The sequence below is a fragment of the Haematobia irritans genome, chromosome 1 (assembly GCF_050003625.1).
Source record: "Haematobia irritans isolate KBUSLIRL chromosome 1, ASM5000362v1, whole genome shotgun sequence".
NCBI classification, from domain to species: domain Eukaryota; kingdom Metazoa; phylum Arthropoda; class Insecta; order Diptera; family Muscidae; genus Haematobia; species Haematobia irritans.
Genome location: NC_134397.1, coordinates 146,039,655 through 146,062,253, shown reverse-complemented (window position 1 = coordinate 146,062,253; position 22,599 = coordinate 146,039,655). Strand labels below are relative to the sequence as shown.

The window sequence follows — 22,599 nt, the reverse complement described above, 5'->3', positions numbered from 1 at the left end:
CAACTTATCGACTTGAAACTTGGCACAAGTAGATGTTATTGATGTAGGTCGGATGGTATTGCAAATGGGCCATATCGGTCCACTTTTACGTATAGCCCCATATAAACGGACCCCCAGATTTGGATTGCGGAGCCTCTAAGAGAAGCATATTTCATCAGATCTGGCTGAAATTTGGTACATGGTGTTGGTATATGGTCTCTAACAACCGTGCAAAAATTGGTTCACATCGGCCTATAATTATATATAGCCCCCATATAAACGGACCCCCAGATTTGGCTTGCGGAGCCTCTAAGAGAAGCAAATTTCATCCGATTTGGCTGAAATTTGGTAGGTGGCGTTAGTATATCGTCTCTAATAATCATGCAAAATTTGGTCCACATCGGTCTATAATTATATATAGCCCCCATATAAACCGATCCCCAGATTTGGCTTATGGATCCTCCCAGACAAGCAAATTTCATCGGATCCGGCTGAAATGTTGTACATGGTGTTAGTATATGGTCTCTAACAACCATGCAAAAATTGGTCCACATTGGTTCATAATTATATATAGCCCCCATATAAACCGATCCCCAGATTTGGCTTATGGATCCTCCAAGATAAGCAAATTTCATAGGATCCGGCTGAAATTTGGTACACGGTATTAGTTTATGGTATCTAACAACCATGCAAAAATTGATCCACATCGGTTCATAATTACATATAGCCCCCATATAAACCGATCACCAGATTTGTCTTATGGATCCTCTAAGAGAAGCAAATTTTATCCGATCCGGCTGAAATTTTGGACATGGTGTAAGTATATGGTCTCTAATAACCATGCAAAATTTGGTCCACATCGGTCTATAATTATATATAAACCGATCCCCAGATTTGGCTTGCGGATAAGCAAATTTCATCGGATCCGGCTGAAATTTGGTACATGGTGTTAGTATATGGTCTCTAACAACCATGCAAAAATTTATCCACATCGGTCCATAATTATATATAACTAGCACCCATATAAACCGATCCCCAGATTTAACCTCCTGGAAGAGCAAAATTCATCCGATTCGGTTGAAATTTGGTTCGTGGTATTAGTATTTGGTCTCTAACATTCGTGCAGGAATTGGTCCATATCGGTCCATAATTATATATAGCACCCATATAAACCCATCCCCAGATTTGACCTCCGGTGCCTTTTGGAGATGCAAAATTCATACGATCCTGTTTGAATTTGGCACATTGTGCTAGTATATGGCCGCTAACGACCATGGCAAAGTAGGTCCATATCGGTCTGTAGTTATAACAGGTTGGCTGATAAGTCCCCGGTCTGACACACAGATGGCGCCGCTAGTATTAAATGCATATTATTTTTGTATAGTACCAACCTTCAAATGATTCGTGTCAAAATTTGACGTCTGTAAGTCAATTAGTTTATGAGATAGAGCGTCTTTTGTGAAGCAACTTTTGTTACTGTGAAAAAATGGAAAAAAGGAATTTCGTGTTTTGATAAAATACTCTTTTCTGAAGGAAAAAAATACGGTGGAAGCGAAAACTTGGCTTGATAATGAGTTTCCGGACTCTGCCCCAGGGAAATCAACAATAATTGATTGGTATGCAAAATTCAAGCGTGGTGAAATGAGCACGGAGGACGGTGAACGCAGTGGACGCCCGAAAAAGGTGGTTACCGACGAAAACATCAAAAAATCCACAAAATCATTTTGAATGACCGTAAAAAGAAGTTGATCGAGATAGCAGAGGCCTTAAAGATATCAAATGAACGTGTTGGTCATATCCTTCATAAATATTTTGATATGCGGAAGCTCGTGCAAAATGGGTGCCGCACGAGCTCACATTTGATCGAAAACGACGTGTTGATGATTCTGAGCGGTGTTTGCAGCTGTTAACTCGTAATACACCCGAGTTTTTCCGTCGATATGTGACAATGGATGAAACATGGCTCCATCACTACACTCCTGAGTCCAATCGACAGCCGGCTGAGTGGACAGCGACCGGTGAACCGTCCCCGATGCGTGGAAAGACTCAAAAGTCCGCTGGCAAAGTAATGGCCTCTGTTTTTTGGGATGCGCATGGAATAATTTTTATCGATTATCTTGAGAAGGGAAAAACCATCAACAGTGATTATTATATGGCGTTATTGGAGCGTTTGAAGGTCGAAATCGGGGCGAAACGGCCCCATATGAAGAAGAAAAAACTGTTGTTCCACCAAGACAACGCACCGCAACTTTTTATTGTTCTCAGACCTCAAAAGGATGCTCGCAGGGAAAAAATTTGGCTGCAATGAAGAGGTGATCGCCGAAACTGAGGCCTAAAACCGAAGGAATACTACCAAAAAATTGGAAGGTCGTTATAATCGTTGTATCGCTCTTGAAGGGAGCTATGTTGAATAATAAAATCGAATTTTGACAAAAAAAATTGTTTTTCTTTGTTAGACCGGGGACTTATCAGCCAACCTGTTATATAGCCCTCAGATAATCCGATCCCGAATCACACAAAAATTGGTCCATATCGGGTCATAATTGTACAAAGCCCCCATATAAAGTGACCCCCATATTTCGATTCTGGCTCTCTAATGAATTGACGGTTTGTAGCTCCAGCTTATTCTGTTTTGGTGTGTCCGCTTCGTTGGCTTGTCGGTTTAGTTGGTCCGACTCGGTTTGTCCATTTACCTGGTTCGACGTATTTGATTCTGATGAAGCTTCAGACGGTGTGCATGGTGGCAGTTAAGGGTACCGGTCGGTAGAGTTGCTAGCGAAAGAAAATACGATGATGAGTAGGCACATATAAGTGCCGAAGCAAGCTAAATGCCCAAGCGATTGGTGCAGAAGCCAGCTAATTGGCGAAGTAATTAGTGCAGAGGCAATCGTATTGCCGCAGTAATTAGTGCGAAAGCAGTCTAATAACCTAAAACTTAATTGGGAAGCAAGTTAATTACCGAAGGAATTAGTGCGGAAGCAGGCCAATTCACGAGAAAGTTAGTTAGGAAGAAAGATAAACGGATAACTTGGAAATGGGCGAAAGAGAATTCTCTTGGGGTAAATCTTGCAAAGACAGAAGTAGTCATGTACTGCAAAGATTGCAAAATTCCCACGGTTAAGCCCATATGGTTAGATTAGGTGGCAGCACGATGTATCAGGCTTACTTAGACTATTCTGTCCATTGTAATACCACAGTGGTGAACTTCTCTCTTACCACTACCCGATTCCATATTAAGCTCCGTGACAAGGGACCTCATTTTTATAGCCGAGTCCGAAAGGCGTTCCACATTACAGTGAAACCACTTAGAGAAGCTTTGAAACACTCATAAATGTCACCAGCATTATTGAGGTGGGATAATTCACCACTGAAAAACTTTTTATTGTTCGGTCGAAGCAGGAATCGAACTCATGACCTTATACAAGGCGGGCATGCTCCAAACTAAACCTGCTAGAAAATACAATTGTTCGTCTAAATAAGACCTACGCGGCACTGTGCGATCTGTCAGTACGCCAAATGGCACGACAAGAGCTGTAAGAACTCTGAATTTCTAATAGCGACGCATGGAGAAAATTTCAGACCGTTAATAGACATCATAACAGGGCATAACATACTTGTAAAACGCATCATAAGGGTTGGTTTAATAACTGATGATATTTGTAGATGCTGTCTGAACCCGGAGGCTACGAAAGACTCCTACCATTTTCCGGCATTATCATTTGGAAGAAACAAAATACTGGGATCATTTTTCTTTCGTGACATTCCTGAAGAATGTGACTGTAGTCTGAAGATTATTTTGACTTCTTCAAGGCTTCTGGATGAAAGAACAAGAAAACGCATTTGAAAATGCAAAGATGATGAGATTAATCCCGGCGGAGAAAATTAGAAAGTGAAGACAAAAAGAAATAACTCTGTGAGGAATGCAAGTGGAAACCAGTTCCTTTCATCTTCTCTTACCTAACCTAGCTTAGCCACCGTGGTGCAATGGTTAGCATGCCCGCCTTGCATACACAAGGTCGTGGGTTCGATTCCTTCCTTCCACCGACCACCAAAAAGTTTTTCAGCGGTGGATTATCCCACCTCAGTAATGCTGGTGACATTTCTGAGGGTTTCAAAGCTTCCCTAAGTGGTTTCACTGCAATGTGGAACGCCGTTCGGACTCGGCTATAAAAAGGAGGTCCCTTGGCATTGAGCTTAACATGGAATCGGGCTGCACTCAGTGATAAGGGAGAAGTTCACCAATGTGGTATCACAATGGACTGAATAGTCTAAGTGAGGCTGATACATCGGGCTGCCACCTAACCTAACCTAACCTAACCTCTAATTACACACCAATCATCACAGGTCCCAAATGTTCTACTTAAATTCACTATGGCAATCATCCAAAAGTAAAACTACAAACTTCTCCGATCCCTTTCAAATTTCAATTGTTGTAAAACATATTCCTGCAGTGAATCTCAACTAGTCTGACACTTGAATCTAAAGGAAAAGGAAATGTTCAACATACACGCACACCTCGCAAACTCTGTTACATTTCCCAGCCATGTATCTTATGGTCCATTGTGGTCCTTCTCTAGCCAAAAGATAGGGGGGGTCTAGAAAAATTTCCCGAATATCATTTGGCAACAAAAAAGTAAAATAAACAAAGCATCGTTGTGCAGACAGTTCACAATTTCCTCAAGACAAAGAGTGTTTTTGTCTAAGGACAGAAGATTCGAGTTCGAATTTGGGGCGGTGGTCGTAGTAACTGCATTGACATTACAAACGAATTTGGTTGTTTTGGCTTTTTGGTTCTGTTTATCTCCACATTCTATGAGGTCCTAGTCTTTTGTATTTATTTCCAACTATCATAGTTTTCCAATATTTCTATGGTTGTGGAGTTCCTTTCAACGAATACCAACTCATACTTGTGTTGTTCGTTTTATGTATGCGAGAATTCGTTAATACATGTCAGTAGATAAGTGTAAGCAGCATAATTCACATGTAACTGAGGTTGTGTGAACTAGAGCCACAAGTTATATGCATATGTGTGAGTGTGTGTGTTTTGGTATTCCTGTGGATATCTGTAAATGTGGTCGTTTCCTGTCGTCATCGTAGTCGCCATCGTTTTCAGATCGTTTATAATCGTTCATTCGCTTCCATTGTTTAAAATATTGTCCATGTACTCGTGTATCCTCGTAGTGTGTGTATGTGTGTGTGTGTGAATTGGTAACATTCGAGGGCAACGACTTGTTGCGCTTTGGTGGATTGTGAATTTTAGTTTTTTGTTTGCTATTGCAAGCTTTCTCCTTTTGTTCTTACATCGCTAGTCATCGTCCTTCTTAACTATCCCGATGTTATGTAAGTGAATGAGCCACACATACAGATATTTTGTTTGCTGAGTTTCTGCCGGAAAGCTTTAAAGTCGTCTCGTCTAGTATTTAATTTAATAAAACCTATTTCTATTAAAGTTTATTGAGTTGTATGGGAGATAAATCGTTCAGCAATGACTTGAAAACCCACATTGAATACGAATGTTAAAGGGGCTCGAATCCATACGCACTGAAAAAAATTATTTGGACATGTTTTCTCCTGTCATTTAAAGCTTATTGAGATCATTTAATTGTCGTAGAAACCATACATTTTTATACCCTTCACCACTACTGTGGTACAGGGTATAATAAGTTTGTGCATTTGTATGTAACGCCGAGAAGGAGTAATCATAGACCAACCTTTTAGAATACGGATCGGCTTAGAATTAAATTCTGAGTCGATTTAGCGATGTCCGTCTGTCTGTCTGTCTGTCTGTCCGTCTGTCTGTTGATGTATTTTTGTGTGCAAAGTACAGCTCGCAGTTTTAGTCCGATTGTTCTAAAATTTGGTATAGGGTCCTGTTTCGGCTCAAAGACGATCCCTATTGATTTTGAAAAAAACCGGTTCAGATTTAGATATAGCTCCCATATATATTTTTCACCGATCTGGTCATAATTGGCGTGTATATCAACCGATCTTCCTCAAATTCCGTACATGCGAATATTTTATGGGTCTCGAAAAACTTGCAAAATATCAGCCAAATCGGTTCAGATTTAGATATAGCTCCCATATATATAGCTTTCGCCCAATTTACACTCATTTGCCCACAGAGGCCAATTTTTTGCTCCGATTTAGTTGAAATTTTGCACAGGGAGTAGAATTAGCATTGTAGCTATGTGTGCCAAATTTGGTTGAAATCGGTTCAGATTTGGATATATCTCCCATATATAGCTTTCGCCCGATTTACACTCATATGACCACAGAGGCCAATTTTTAACTACGATTTAGTTGAAATTTTGCACAGAGAGTAGAATTAGCATTGTTGCTATGCGTGTCAAATTTGGTTGAAATCGGTTCAGATTTAGATATAGCACCCATATATATGTTTTTCTGATTTCGAAAAAAATGGTCAAAATACCAACATTTTCCTTGTAAAATCGCCACTGCTTAGTCCAAAAGTTGTAAAAATTACTCTAATTTTCCTAAACTTCTAATACATATATATCGAGCGATAAATCATAAATAAACTTTTGCGAAGTTTCCTTAAAATTGCTTCAGATTTAAATGTTTCACATATTTATACCCTTCACCACTACTGTGGTACACACAAAAAAATATTTTTCTGATTCAATCACGAAATTAATTGATCCAATTAATTTTTTAATTGAAATGTCTTCAATCACCGAAATGAGAGTATCAATTAAAAAAATAATTGACAGTCAATTAAAAAATTAATTGATACTATTAATTTTTGTGATTGATTTTTGTTTCAAATAAAATTGAATATTTTTAAAACTCAATTAAAATTTTAATTGGAAAAATTTTTGTGAAAATTTTTTCTGTGTGGCATTAATGCTCATGGTGGGTCCCTGACTCAATCTAGCCATGTCCGTCTGCCCGCCCGTCCGTTTATCTGTGAACACATTTTTGTGATCAATGTCTATGTAACAATTTTAGTCCAATCGACTTCAAATGTGGCACAAGTACGTATTTTGGGTCAGAATAGAGCCCTATTGATTTTGGTTGAAATTGGTTCAGATTTAGATACAGCTCCCATATTTATATTTCGCCCGATATGCACTTATATGGCTCCAGAAGCCAGAGTTTTACCCCAATTTGGTTGAAATTTTGCACAAGGAGAAAAATTAGTACTATAGTCAAGTGTAATAAATTTGATTCAAATCGGTTCAGGTTTAGATATAGCAGCCATATATATATATCATTCGCCCGATTGTCCCTCATATGACCACAGAGGCCAAAGTTGTACTCTGATTTACGTGAAATTTTAAACAGGGAGTAAAAATAATATTCTAACTATGCCTGCTAAATTTCGTTTAAATCGGTTCAGATTCACAGAGACCAAAGTGTTACCCCGATTTACTTGAAATTTTGCACAGGAAGTAGAATTGAGGTTCTGGTTATGCATGCTAACTTTTGTTGAAATCGGCTCAGATTTCGATATAGCTCCGATAAACATCTTTTTTCCGGTATATGACCACAGAGGACAAAGTTGTAATCCGACTTACGTGAAAGTTTGCACAAAGGGTGTAGAATTAACATTATAACTACGCTTACCTATTTTGGTTGAAATCAGCTCAGATTTAGATATAGCTTCCATATATATGTTTTTCCGATTTGGACAAAAATGGCCAAAATACCCACATTTTCCTCGAAAAATCGTCATTGCTAAGTCGAAAACATGGAAAAATGACTCCAATTTTCCTACACTTCTAATACATGTCTATTGACCGATATATCATAAATACACTTTTGTGGAGTTAGTTCAAAATTGGTTCAGATTGAAATGTTTTCCACATTTTTATACCCACCACAATAGAATGGTGACGGGGATTATAATAAGTTTGTCATTCCGTTTGTAACACATCGAAATATCGATTTCCGACTATATAAAGTATATATATTCTTGATCAAGGAGAAATTCTAAGACGATATAACGATGTCCGTCTGTCTGTCTGTTGTAATCACGCTACAGTCTTCAATAATGAAGCAATCATTCTGAAATTTTGCACAAACTTGTCTTTTGTCTGCAGGCAGGTCAAGTTCGAAGACGGGCTATATCGGTTCAGGTTTTGATATAGTCCCCATATAAACCGACCTCCCAATTTGGCGTCTTGGGCTTATAGAAATCGTCGTTTTTATCAAATTTGCCTTAAATTTGAAATCTAATGGTATTTTATGACCATAAAGAGGTGTGCCAAAAATGGTGAGTGTCGGTCCATGTTTTGGTATAGCCCCCATATAGACCGATCTCCCGATTTTACACCTTGGGCTTATAGAAACCGCAGTTTTTATTCAATTTACCTGAAATTGGAAATGTAGAGGTATTGTAGGACCATAAATACGTGTGCCAAAAATTGTGAGTATCGGTCCATGCTTTGGTATGGTCCCCATATAAAACGACCTCCCGATTTGGGGTCTTGGGCTTATAGAAACCGTAGTTTTTATCCAATTTGTTTGAAATTGGAAATCTAGAGGTATTTTAGGACCATAAAAAGGTGTACCGAAAATGGTGAGTATCGGTCCATATTTTGGTATAGCCCCCATATAGACCGATTTCCCGATTTTACCTCTTGGGCTTCTAGAATCCGAAGTTTTTATCCTATTTGCCTGAAATTGGAGATCTAGAGGTATTTTCGGGTCATAAAGAGGTGCGCCGAAAACGGTGAGTATCGGTCCATATTTTAGTATAGCCCCCATAACAACGATCTCCCGATTTAACTCATTGGGTTTCTAGAAACAGTAGTTTTTATCTGATTTGCCTGAAATTGTAAATATTCTGGTATTTTAGACTCACAAAAACGTGTATCGGATTAAGTTTTTATCGGTCCATTTGGTAATGCCTCCATATAGACGGACTTCACTCCCTGAGGGTGTGGAAGGCACACTGATCATGAAAATTGCTTGAAACTCAATGTAAAATTTCCAGATTTTACTTTTACAGATTTAAGATTTCAAATCAAGACGTTATTTTATAATTTTCTTGCACACTTACACGAGATGTTAATGATTCCTCTAAAACTCGAACAAAAATGGTTCTTATAAATCCAGAATCTGATATAGTCCTCATAGGTGAAATCTTTAAATTTATCTTCGGGAAGTGTCCTCAAGTCCTCAAGCCCTCCTGAAATTTCAAAGGAAACCCTAATATTTGGTCCATGGTGGTGGGTATTTAAGATTCGGCCCGGCCGAACTTATAATATAATAAGTTTGTCATTCCGTTTGTAACACATCGAAATATCGATTTCCGACTAAATAAAGTATATATATTCTTGATCAGGGAGAAATTCTAAGACGATATAGCCATGTCCGTCTGTCCATCTGTCTGGCTGTCTGTCTGTTGTAATCACGCTACAGTCTTCAATAATAATGCAATCGTGCTGAAATTTCGCACAAACTCGTCTTTTGTCTGCAGGCAGGTCAAGTTCGAAGATGGGCTATATCGGTCCAAGTTTTGATATAGTCCCCATATAAACCGACCTCCCGATTTGGGGTCTTGGACTTATAAAAACCTTAGTTTCTATCCAATTTGCCTGAAATTGGAAATCTAGAGGTATTTTACGACCACAAAGAGGTGTGCCAAAAATGGTGAGTATCGGTCCATGTTTTGGTATAGCCCCCATATAGACCGATCTCCCGATTATATTTCTAGGGCTTCTAGATTCGATAGTTTCTATCCAATTCGCCTGAATTTGGAAATCTAGAGGTATTTTAGCACCATAAAGAGGTGTGCCAAAAATGGTGACTGTCGGTTGATGTTTAGGTATAGCCCCCATATAGACCGATTTCCCGATTTTATTTCTTGGGCTTCTAGAATCCGTAGTTATTATCCAATTTGGTTGAAATTTGAAATCTACAGGTATTTTAGGACCATAAATAAGTGTGCTAAAAATGATGAGTATCGGTCCAGGTTTTGGTATATCCCCCATATAGACCGATCTCCCGATTTGGGGTCTTGGGCTTATAGAATCCGTAGTTTTTATCCAATTTGCCTGAAATTGGAAATCTAGAGGTATTTTAGAACAATAAAGAGGTGTGCCGAAAATGGTGAATATCGGTCCATATTTTGGTATAGCCCCCATATAGACCGATTTCCCGATTTTACTTCTTGGGCTTCTAGAATCCGAAGTTTTTATCCTATTTGCCAGAAATTGGAAATCCAGAGGTATTTTCGGGTCATAAAGAGGTGTGCTAAAAATGATGAGTATCGGTCCAGGTTTTGGTATATCCCCCATATAGACCGATCTCCCGATTATATTTCTAGGGCTTCTAGATTCGATAGATTCTATCCAATTCGCCTGAATTTGGAAATCTAGAGGTATTTTAGCACCATAAAGAGGTGTGCCAAAAATGGTGACTGTCGGTTGATGTTTAGGTATAGCCCCCATGTAGACCGATCTGCAGTTTTTATTCTTAGGCTTCTAGAAACCGTAGTTTTTATCCAACTTGCCTCAAATTGGAAATCTAGAGGTATTTTAGGACCATAAAAAGGTATGCCGAAAATGGTGAGTATAGGTCCATGTTTTGATATAGCCATCAGATAGACCGAACTCCCGATATTACTTTTTGGGCTTCTAGAAACCGTAATTGTTTTCCACTTTGCCTGAAATCGAAAATAGGTGTGCAAGAAATGATTTTATTTTTTAGGCTTCTAGAATCCGTAGTTTTTATCCAATTTGCCTGAAATGAGAAATCTACTGGTATTTTAGGACCTTAAATATGAGAGCCGAAAATGGCGTGTATTGGTCCATGTTTTGGTTTATCTCCCAAATAGACCGATCTCCCGATGTTACTTCTTGAGCTTTTCGAAACCATAGTTTTTATCAAATTTGCATGAAATTTTAATTGTAAAAGTATTTTAGGAACATAAAGAGTTGTGCCGAAAATGGTGAATATCGGTCCATGTGCACTGATAATGAAAATTGCTTGAATCTGAATTATAGTTTCCAGATTTTACTTCTTGTAATCATTTAAATAATGGGGGTAAAAATCTACAGATATTAGATTTTAAATCAAGGCGTTATTTCATTTTCTTGACCACTTGCACACGATGTTTATGATTCCTCTAAAACTCAAACAAATATGGTTCTTATAAATCCAGAATCTGATCTAGTCTTCATAGCTAAAATCTTTGAATTTATCTTAGGGAAGTGTACTGGTTGAACTGATCTGCTTGTCACCAAATCCCCCTGAAATTTTCACAGGAAACTATAATATTTGATTCATGGTGGTGGGTATTTAAGATTCGGCCCGGCCGAACTTACTGCTTTATATACTTGTTTTTTATTAACATTGTTCTTCGTCCTATGACATTAGGCAATATAAATTTTAAGTTTCCAGATTTTGCAGAAGTCTAAAAAATATTGTCCAATTTGGTTCACATTTAAATATATATAGCTTTGTATATAATTGAAGGATTTGAGATGGTATCGAAAATGTAGATCTACAAAGTGGTGCAGGGTATAATATAGTCGGCCCCACCCGACTTTAGACTTTCTTTACTTGATTGTACTCGATAATTGAGATACGTGTAATAATTTAAATTTTATAGAGGCTAAATTTAATGTATACACCAAAATCCTTAAGAGAGGTTAAAAATCTTTGGGCCCAAGTCAAGCTTTATTTATTGTTTCAGTGTAGGCACATAGGTTCAAATGTTGCATTATTACGTCGTTGTCAATTTGACGTTATTCATTTTTGTTTCACAGTATAAATATACACTCATATCATATCAAATTACTATGAAATTTTTATATATATATAAAATATATACAATATACATATAATTATTAGACAGAAAAAAAAAAACACCAAAAACAACCTTCGACCAAACCTGTTTCTTACCAGGAAATCAATTTAGTCATAGAAAATTTATGACTAAAATAAGCTCTCAAATATTTCAACTCGATTCTTTTCAATTTTGTTATTGGACTATTTTCAATTAGAAATTGCGCGGCATTAGCTCGATGCCCAATTCACTTTAAACAATTAGATTACAAATTTGATTTGAAACTGAATACTAATTTTGTATAATAATAGCAACAATAACAACAACACACACACACAAAAACAGGCTATCAATGAATCTATTACAAATAAAGTCCAAATGGAATTCAGAAAAAAAAACGAAAAACAAATGAAAAAAAAAAAACAAAACAAATTTAAAAGCTTAAATAAATATTAAACTGAGATCAGTGGAAAAAATGACTGTAGCCGCAATGGGAACAACAAAAATAAAATCCAAACACGTTTTCATATTTACAACAATTTAGCATAAATTAATTGCAACAAAATGCATTAGAATTCGTTATTCATTTTATTTAGTTGTTAATTTTTTTTTTTTTTTGCAAACGTTTTTGAGAATTTCTTTTCATGAGAACGTCTACAAATGGGGTTGGTATGGGTAAATGCATAAGCATACTACTGCAACGTCAAGACATTTGGAATACTAATATACATAAATCAAATAATATTTATTTATCTATATATAATTTTTTGATATCTGGTCGCGAAGAGGGATCTCCCCCTTGATCCAATTTTTTGAAAATTGTACCAATTTGGATTGAAAATTGGACCAAAGGTCTCCGATTTGCTTTAAATTTTCAGGGTAGATTGAAGATGGCATCTAGACAAAGATTTTTTAATATTTAGTCGGGGAGGTCCCCTCCTTTACCCAAATTTTTTTAAAGTACAATGGAAAAACTAAAAACCTCCGTCATACAGAAAATACAGAAAACCTGTGAGAATGTTATTAAATTAATATAGGATACCTGATTTGTCGATATTTGGTCGGGGAAGGGGATCTCCGACTTTTGATATAATGAAAAACTAAAATTTTCAAATGTACTCGATATTTACAAAGGTTATGAAATCGATGTTTTGTACCAGTGTTTTGGATATTTGGACGGAAAGGGGACCTTCTGCTCCCCCACATATTGAAATTTGAAGAAACATTCCTAGATTCTGGTCGGGGAAGAGTAGTAATCAAAAATCTAAAAATGTTGTTTAATTTTTCGGTATGTTGAGCAGAAGGATACCTCCCCTTGATAAACTACACTTGAAATTCACACGAAATGTGAAGAATGGTCCGTCGACTTAAATACAAAGCATAATTAACAAATGTGGAAAGAACCATCGTTTCCCCGGTGTAGCCTCCATATAGCTCGATCACCTGATTTGATTTTTTGTACTTCTACACCGGGAAAAAAGTGAACTGTTTTATAGGAAGCATGAACTACCACGCACGAAAATTGAACTAAATTTTACTCCACATTTTGAGATATCCACAAAGCGTTGTTAAAACTAGCAAATGTTAATGCCCTGTTGTACTTTTCAACTGCAGTTCACGAAATTACATCATCTCATAGAAGAAACAAGTATATACGGCCCTAAGTTCGGCCAGGCCGAAGCCTATGTACCCTCCACCACGGATTGCGTAGAAACATCTACTGAAGACTGTCATCCACAATCGAATTACTTGGGTTGCGGTAACACTTGCCGATGGCAAGGTATCTTAAAACTTCCTTACACCGTCTTCTAAATTGCAAGGTAGTCCATACGTGGTATATATTAAACTAAAAAAGGCCGACTAAATACGTATATGATTAAGTTTGACAAAATTTTTTATAGAAATAAAATGTTGACAAAAGTTTCTATAGAAATAAAATTTTGGCAAAATAAAATTTTGACAACATTTTCTATAGAAATAAAATTTTGACAAAATTTTCTATAGAAATGAAATTTTGACAAAATTTCTATAGAAATAAAATTTTGACAAAATTTTCTATAGAAATAAAATTTTGACAAAAATTTTAAAAGAACTAAAATTTTGACAAAATTTTTAAAAGAAATAAAATTTTTACAAAATTTTCTATAGAAATAAAATTTTGACAAAATTTTCTATAGAAATAAAATTTTGACAAAATTTTCTATAGAACAAAAATTTTGACAAAATTTACTATAGAAATAAAATTTTGACAAAATTTTCTACAGAAATAAAATTTTGACAAAATTTTTAAAAGAAATAAAATTTTGAAAAAATTTTCTATAGAAATAAAATTTTGCCAAAATTTTCTATAGAAATAAAATTTTTGAAAAAATTTTCTATAGAAATAGAATTTTGACAAAAATGTTCTATAGAAATAAAATTTTGACAAAATTTTCTATAGAAATAAAATTTTGACAAAATTTTCTATAGAACAAAAATTTTGACAAAATTTACTATAGAAATAAAATTTTGACAAAATTTTCTACAGAAATAAAATTTTGACAAAATTTTTAAAAGAAATAAAATTTTGACAAAATTTTCTATAGAAATAAAATTTTGCCAAAATTTTCTATAGAAATAAAATTTTGACAAAATTTTCTATAGAACAAAAATTTTGACAAAATTTTCTATAGAAATAAAATTTTGACAAAATTTTCTATAGAAATAAAATTTTGCCAAATTTTTGACAAAATTTTCTATAGAAATACAATTTTGACAAAAATTTCTACGGAAATAAAATCTTGACAAAATTTTCTATAAAAATAAAATTTTGACAAAATTTTCTATAGAAATAAAATTTTGACAAAATTTTCTATAGAAATAAAATTTTGACAAAATTTTCTATAGAACAAAAATTTCGACAAAATTTTCTATGGAACAAAAATTTCGACAAAATTTTCTATAGAAATAAAATTTTGACAAAATTTTCTATAGAACAAAAATTTCGACAAAATTTTCTATAGAAATAAAATTTTGACAACATTTTTTATAGAAATAAAATTTTGACAAAATTTTCTATAGAAATAAAATTTTGACAAAATTTTCTATAGAAATACAATTTTGACAAAATTTTCTATAGAAATAAAATTTTGACAAAATTTTCTATAGAACAAAAATTTCGACAAAATTTTCGATAGAAATAAAGTTTTGACAAAATTTTCTATAGAAATGAAATTTTGACAAAATTTTCTATAGAAATAAAATTTTGACAAAAATTTTCTATAGAAATAAAATTTTGACAAATTTTTCTATAGAACAAAAATTTCGACAAAATTTTCTATAGAACAAAAATTTCGACAAAATTTTCAATAGAAATAACATTTTGACAAAATTTTCTATAGAAATAAAATTTTGACAAAATTTTCTATAGAAATAAAATTTTGACAAAATTTTCTATAGAAATAAAATTTTGACAAAATTTTCTATAGAAATAAAATTTTGACAAAATTTTCTTTAGAAATAAAATTTTGACAAAATTTTCTATAGAAATAAAATTTTGACAAAATTTTCTATCAAATCTGAGATCAAATCTGTGGAACGGTTTATATGGGGGGCTAGATATAATTATGGACCGATATGGACCAATTTTTGCATGGTTGTTAGAGACCATATATTTACACCATGTACCAAATTTTAGCCGGACCGGATGAAATTTGCTTCTCTTAGAGGCTCCGCAAGCCAAATCGAGGGATCGGTTTATATGGGGGCTATATATAGATGTGGACCAATTTGTGCATGGTTGTTAGATACCATATACCAATACCATGTACAAAATTTCAGCCAGATCGGATCAATTTTGCTTCTCTTAGAGGATCGGCAAGCCAAATTTGGGGGTCCGTTTATATGGGGGCTTAATCAAGAACATATGAGTATACTCCATATTGTTGGAAAACGATATTTTGATGTGTTACAACCGGAACGGCAAACTTATTATACTTCCATTGTCATTCTGTTATGCTGAGTATAAATTATCGCTTAACCAAAAATTTTCAATGTCCATACCCATGACTATTGATAATTAAATTCAAAATTTATTTTTCGACTTAATCTACCTTACTGACCACTAATACTTCGTTGAGGATGCCATTTGCCATCTAACACCACCTTTGTCATAAACACACAGGTGTGTTCAACCATTTAGAACAAAATAAATTTGTTAACACAAAAATAAAAACAAATACCTGTAAATATATGAATATATGTACACAACAATGCGAAAAAATACGAAATTAGCAACCATCGACAACTGCACCAACTAAATTTTACAACAAAAAATTCCTTTAAGCGGTGTCTTACTGAATTCTAACAAAATAAACCAGAAACTTACTGAATAATAATGAACGAAGAGAAAAAATTGATTTTAAACAACTTTTTTCACTTAAACACATGTACACACATATGTATGGGAGAAAATTTATGTAAAATATAATTAATAGATTAGGTCCATTGAAAGGGTTCAATTTATGAGCCAATTTAAGACTTAAGTTCTCATGTAAAATTTGGGCTGGATTGAAGTATGCGTACTTTTCATTACGGTTTAACATAGCTTTAGCCCATTTTAAAGTATTAGGTTTTATTGATGTAGGTTGGACTGTATTGCAAATGGGCCACTTTTAGCTATATCCCCCATAAAAACCGACCCCAGTTTTGATTTCCAGAGCCGCTTTCATCCCATCCAGTTTATATTTGGTGAGTGATGTCGGTATATGATTTCTAACAACCATACAAAAATTAGTCGATATCAATTCATAATTATATATTATACATAATACCGCATAAATTTTCTAGAGAAATACAATTTTAAGAAACTTTTCTATAGAAATAAAATTTTTACAACATTTTCTATAGACATAAAATTTTGAGAAAATTTTCTATAGAAATAAAATTTTGATAAAATTTTCTATAGAACCAATATTTTCTATAGAAATAAAATTTTGACAAAATTTTGTATAGAAATACAATTTTGACAAAATTTTCTATAGAAATAAAATTTTGACAAAATTCTCTATAGAAATAAAATTTTGACAAAATTCTCTATAGAAATAAAATGTTGACAAAATTTTCTATAGAAATACAATTTTGACCAAATTTCCTATAGAAATACAATTTTGACAAAATTTTCTATAGAAATAAAATGTTGACAAAATTTTCAATGGGAATAAAACTTTGACAAAAGTTTTACAGAAATACAAATTTGCCAAAATTTTCTATAGAAATACAATTTTGATAAAATTTTCTATAGAAATAAAATGTTGACAAAATTTTCTATGGAAATAAAATTTTGACAAAATTTTTTACAGTAATACAATTTTGCCAAAATTTTCTATCAAAATAAAATTTTGACAAAATTTTCTATGGAAATAAAATTTTGACAAAATTTTCTATGGAAATAAAATTTTGACAAAATGTTCTTTAGAAATAATATAGAAATACAATTTTGATAATTTTTCTTGAAATAAAAATTTAACCAAATTTTCTATAGAAATAAAATTTTGACACAATTTTCACAAAATTTTCTATAGAAATAATATTTTGACAAAATTTTCTATAGAAATAAAATTTTGACATAGTTTTCTATAGAAATAAAATTTTGACCAACTTTTCTATGGAAATAAAATTTTGACAAAATTTTCTATGGAAACAAAATTTTGACAAAAAATTTTCTATGGAAATAAAATGTAGACAAACTTTTCTATGGAAATAAAATTTTGACAAAATTTTCTATGGAAATAAAATGTTGCCAAAAAATTTTATATAGAAATAAAATTTTGACAAACTTTTCTATGGAAATAAAATTTTGACAAAATTTTCTATGGAAACAAAATTTTGACAAAAAAATTTTCTATGGAAATAAAATGTGGACAAAATTTTCTATGGAAATAAAATCTTGACAAAATTTTCTATATAAATAAAACTTTGACAAAATGTTCTTTAGAAATAATATTTTCATAATACAATTTTGATAATTTTTCTTGAAATAAAAATTTAACCAAATTTTCTATAGAAATAATATTTTGCCAAAATTTTCTATAGAAATAAAATTTTGACAAAGTTTTCTATAGAAATAAAATTTTGACCAACTTTTCTATGGAAATAAAATTTTGACACAATTTTCTATGGAAACAAAATTTTGACAAAAAATTTTCTATGGAAATAAAATGTAGACAAACTTTTCTATGGAAATAAAATTTTGACAAAATTTGCTATGGAAATAAAATGTTGACAAAAAATTTTCTATAGAAATAAAATTTTGACCAAATTTCCTACAGAAATAAAATTTTGGCAACATTTTCTATAGAAATAAAATTTTAGGAAAATTTTCTATAGTCAAAAAGTTTTGACAATCTTTTCTATAGAAATAAAATTTTGACAAAATCTTCTATAGAAATAAAATGTAGACAAAATTTTCTATGGAAATAAAATCTTGACAAAATATTCTATGCACATAACATTTTGACAAAATTTTCTATGGAAACAAAATTTTGACAAAATTTTATAAAGAAATCAAATTTTGACCAAATTTCCTATAGATATAAAATTTCGACAAAATTTTCTATAGAAATAAAATTTTGAGAAAAATTTCTATAGAAAAAGAAATTGACAAAATTTTCTACAGAGATAAAATTTTGACAAAATGTTCAATAGAAATAAAATTTAGACAAATTTTTTTATAGAAATAAAATTTTCGTTTTGTTATTGTTGGTTTTGTTCTTTAATCATTGTTGTTGTTTTTTTGATTTCAGCTTAAATCATGCATTGACTAAACTACAAGTGTAGCTTAACCAACAGAGGAAAAGAATGTTTGTCAAGTTTATTTGGGCAAAGCCCTATAGACTGCAAGATGGTTGGATGGACGCACGTTTCGGAATTACCACATTCCTCATCAGCATCCTCTACTTGCAGCAAAACTATCAACCAATTATCAGAATAAATTCAAGCAGTTCATTAAACCCAACAATGAAACGCCTGAATTTATTCAGTAGAAAAACAGACAGCGAAGTAACTAGACAGCGGAGAAAATCCTTGAAAACGGTTCTGACGAAGTCAACCGAAATATCGGAAAATAAAACAACAAGAAAACAACAATTTCAAGTTTAACTTATAGACATATAGCCGAGATTATGGGATAAAAAATCATAAAAATTAAAATAAAAAGGTCAACAATATCAACAACAAAAAATTTTATTTCTATAGAAAATTTTGCCAAATTTTTATTTCTATAGAAAATTTTGCCAAAATTTTATTTATGTAAAAAATTGTATCTAAATTTCATTTCTATAGAACATTTTGTCAAAATTTTATCTCTATAGAAAATTTTGTCAATTTCTCTTTCTATAAAAATTTTCTCAAAATTTTATTTCTATAGAAAATGTTGTCGAAATTTTATAATTTTGTCAAAATGTTATTTGCTTTGAAAATTTCGTCAAGATTTTATTTCGATAGAAAATTTTGTCTACATTTTATTTCTATATAAAATTTTGGCAAAATTGTCTATAGCAATAAAATTTTGACAAAATTTTATATAGAAATAAAATATAGACAAAATGTTCTTTGGAAATAAAATCTTGACAAAATTTTCTATGCAAATAATATTTTAACAAAATTTTATATAGGAACAAAATCTTGACAAAATTTTCTATAGAAATAAAATATTGACAAAACTTTATATAGAAATAAAATGTTGATCAAATTTCGCATAGAAATAAAATTTCGACAACATTTTCTATAGAGATAAAATTTTGACAAAATGTTCTTTAGAAATGAAATTTAGAAATTTGGCAAAATTTTCTATAGAAATAGAATTTTGGCGAAATTTTCTATAGAAATAAATGTTTGTTAAAATTTTCTAGAGAAATAAACTGGTGACAAAATTTTCTTTAGAAATAACATTTTGACAACATTTTCTATAGAAATAAAATTTTGACAATATTTCTATACAAATAAAATTTTGACAAAATATTCTATAGAAATACAATTTTGACTAAATTTTCTATAGAAATAAAATTTTCTATAGAAATAAACTGTTGACAAAATTTTCTATGGAAATAAAATTTTGGCCAAATTTCCTATAGAAATAAAATTTCGACAACATTTTCTATAGAAATAAAATTTTGAGAACATTTTCTATAGAAAAAGAAATTGACAAAATTTTCTATAGAGATAAAATTTTGACAAAATGTTCTATAAAAATTAAAACTTCCTATAAAAATAAAATTTTGCAAAATTTTCTATAGAAATAAAATTTTTTCAAAATTCTCTATAGAAATAAAATATAGACAAAATTTTCTATAGAAATAAAATATATTCAAAATTTTCTATGGAAATAAAATCTTGACAACATTTTTTATGTAACTAACATTTTGACAAAATTTTCTATAGAAATAAAATGTTGACTAAGTTTTCTTTGGAAATAATATAGATATGAAATTTTGACAATTTTGACAAAATTTTCTATAGAAATAAAATTTTGACAAAATTTTCTATGGAAACAAAATTTTGACAACATTTTCTATGGAAACAAAATTTTGACAAAATTTTCTATAGAAACAAAATATTGACGCAATTTTCTATAGAAATACAATTTTGACCAAATTTCCTATGGAAATAAAATTTTCTATAGAAATAAAATTTTGAGAAAAATTTCTATAGAAAAATAAGTTGACAAATTTTCTCTAGAAAAAAATTTACACAAAATTTTAGATTGAACTAAAATTTTGACAAAAATTTCTATAGAAAAAAATTTTTGACAAAATTTTCTATAGAAATAAAATTTTGACAAAATTTTCTACAGAAATAACATTTTGTTATAATTTTCTATAGAAATAAAATTTTGTTATAATTTTCTATAGAAATAAAACTTTCTTTAGAAATAAAATTGTTAAAAAAAATTTCTATAAAAATAAAAACCTTCACAAAATTTTCTATAGAAAAAATGAAAATATTTTATTGACATCTTATTATGTATTTTGCAATTACCTCTCTAATGCTCACCCACTTTAATATTTTAAAATATGTGTGCATGAGTGAGTTTTCTTATACAAATGGATAGAATTTAAAACCAAATCTGAACTTCGGAATATTAGAAAAGAAACAACAAATGCAATGACAACAAGAACAATTCGGAAAAAATACTGCGGCGACAAAAAAGTTGAACAACGAAATTAAGAAAAAAAATCTATTTACGCGACTTGAAATTACAACAAGTTTTGTTCGATTTTTCTTGCTGGTGCTGGAGCTGTCGTTGTTGTTTTTGGTGTGTTTTTGTTTTTATTCTGTATTTTACCTTGAATAAATCTCGTTTAATTATATTTGAACCGACACTATTTGAAATTTATTAGCATTAAAAATGCAAAAGTATCTTTATTTTCCTTAACCGACAGACGAACAGAACTAAACGAAATTCATTGAATGACATTGCAGTAGTGCATATTTGAAAATATGTAAATGATAAAATGCGCGCATATTCCCCGATGACATGAAATTCAAAAGTCGAAAATTTCTTTGGAAATTTTTCTATATAATATGCATATAACAAGTAATGGTTTACGGCTGTATATATGATTGTTTTTATTTAGTTTTTAATAAATTATGTGTTAACTGAATGTTTTTTAATTAAATAATTTTTATTTTATTTATATTTATATTGTCTTGAAATCCCATATTTTTTACAGATTTATACGGGTCGGAAAATACTCAGAGAACTTTTTGTAAGATCGCACATTAATTGGCGAACATTTGGAATTTCCTAGAAATTCCTTCTGGACTATCGGTATAGGCCATAAATGCAAATTCTTTGACCATCACTATGGCTGAATGTCCATATGCTCGGTGTATACAAGAGCGTCGCTTAATTAAGCGAGAATTAATGAAACATTCCAAGGAAATGCTGCACATTGTCGGTAAGTGTAAATTGTGGTATTTGTATTTTTTTGTTCAATGCAATAAGTGTAAGTAATAAAAAAATAATTTCCTCCCAAACCAAATTTTAGGCAAAAAAAATTGTTTGTCATATGTTTGTTGCTGTATAAAGGGGTTTGTTCAAAGAAAAGTAAAGAATTTTTGGGACATTTTTACAGGATCTGAAAACAATTTAATAAAAACTAACTCAATAGTTTTTTTAGAAGGGCAGTCCAAAAGCCCTTTAGGTATAGCCTCATATAAACCGATTCCCAGAAAGTCTTCTGGAAGGTCAAATTTCATATGGCGTAGTTGAAAAAAAGTGACCCGCACTGTTCGTGCGAAAATTTAATTAAATTTTATTCCATTTTTATACCATAGTGGTCAGGGTATAAAAATTTTGATCTGACAAAAAATGTGCCTACCAGAAATATTGATTTTAGACCCTATCACCGTCCCTATACAGACCGACTCAGAATCACCTACTAAGTCGATCTAGGCCTTACTCTCCGTCCGTCTGTCCATGTATTTGTTGTTCGTTGTTGTTCAATTTTAACCGATTTTGATGAAATGTGGCAAAGAGTGTGAATATAGGTCCCATAGAAATTAGCCCCAAAACCTAAATGAAATGGGCTCTAGAAAATTATATGGAAAAAAACAACACCAAAATTGTATGTTTTCTTTATTTCATTCATTTTTGGCGCCCGTTTGCATTATGGAAAAATGCCGCAATATTTCAAATTAAAATAAAAACGCAATATTTCAAATGAAAATAAAAACCCAAACTTTCTTTTTGGCACTGTGCTTCATGTTCAAGTGGGTCCTATTTTCGATATGAAGATTAAAATTTGTCAACTTACTATATATACAGCATTTTGCGTTGGCCGAGTCAAAAGCAACAATTTTGCCGAAGACTGCAAAACAAA

General features: G+C 31.8%; 1 protein-coding gene across 1 annotated transcript in view; it reads left to right on the top strand.

Annotated features, from left to right (window-relative positions):
* Nucleotides 1-22,599, top strand: part of Eip93F (Ecdysone-induced protein 93F) — a 586,579-nt gene that overhangs the window by 173,852 nt on the left and 390,128 nt on the right. Inside the window, exon 3 of the mRNA XM_075291853.1 lies at nucleotides 21,448-21,675. Coding sequence (XP_075147968.1) covers nucleotides 21,582-21,675 — 94 coding nt within the window. The 5' untranslated portion in view covers nucleotides 21,448-21,581. The remainder of the gene's footprint in view (nucleotides 1-21,447; nucleotides 21,676-22,599) is intronic.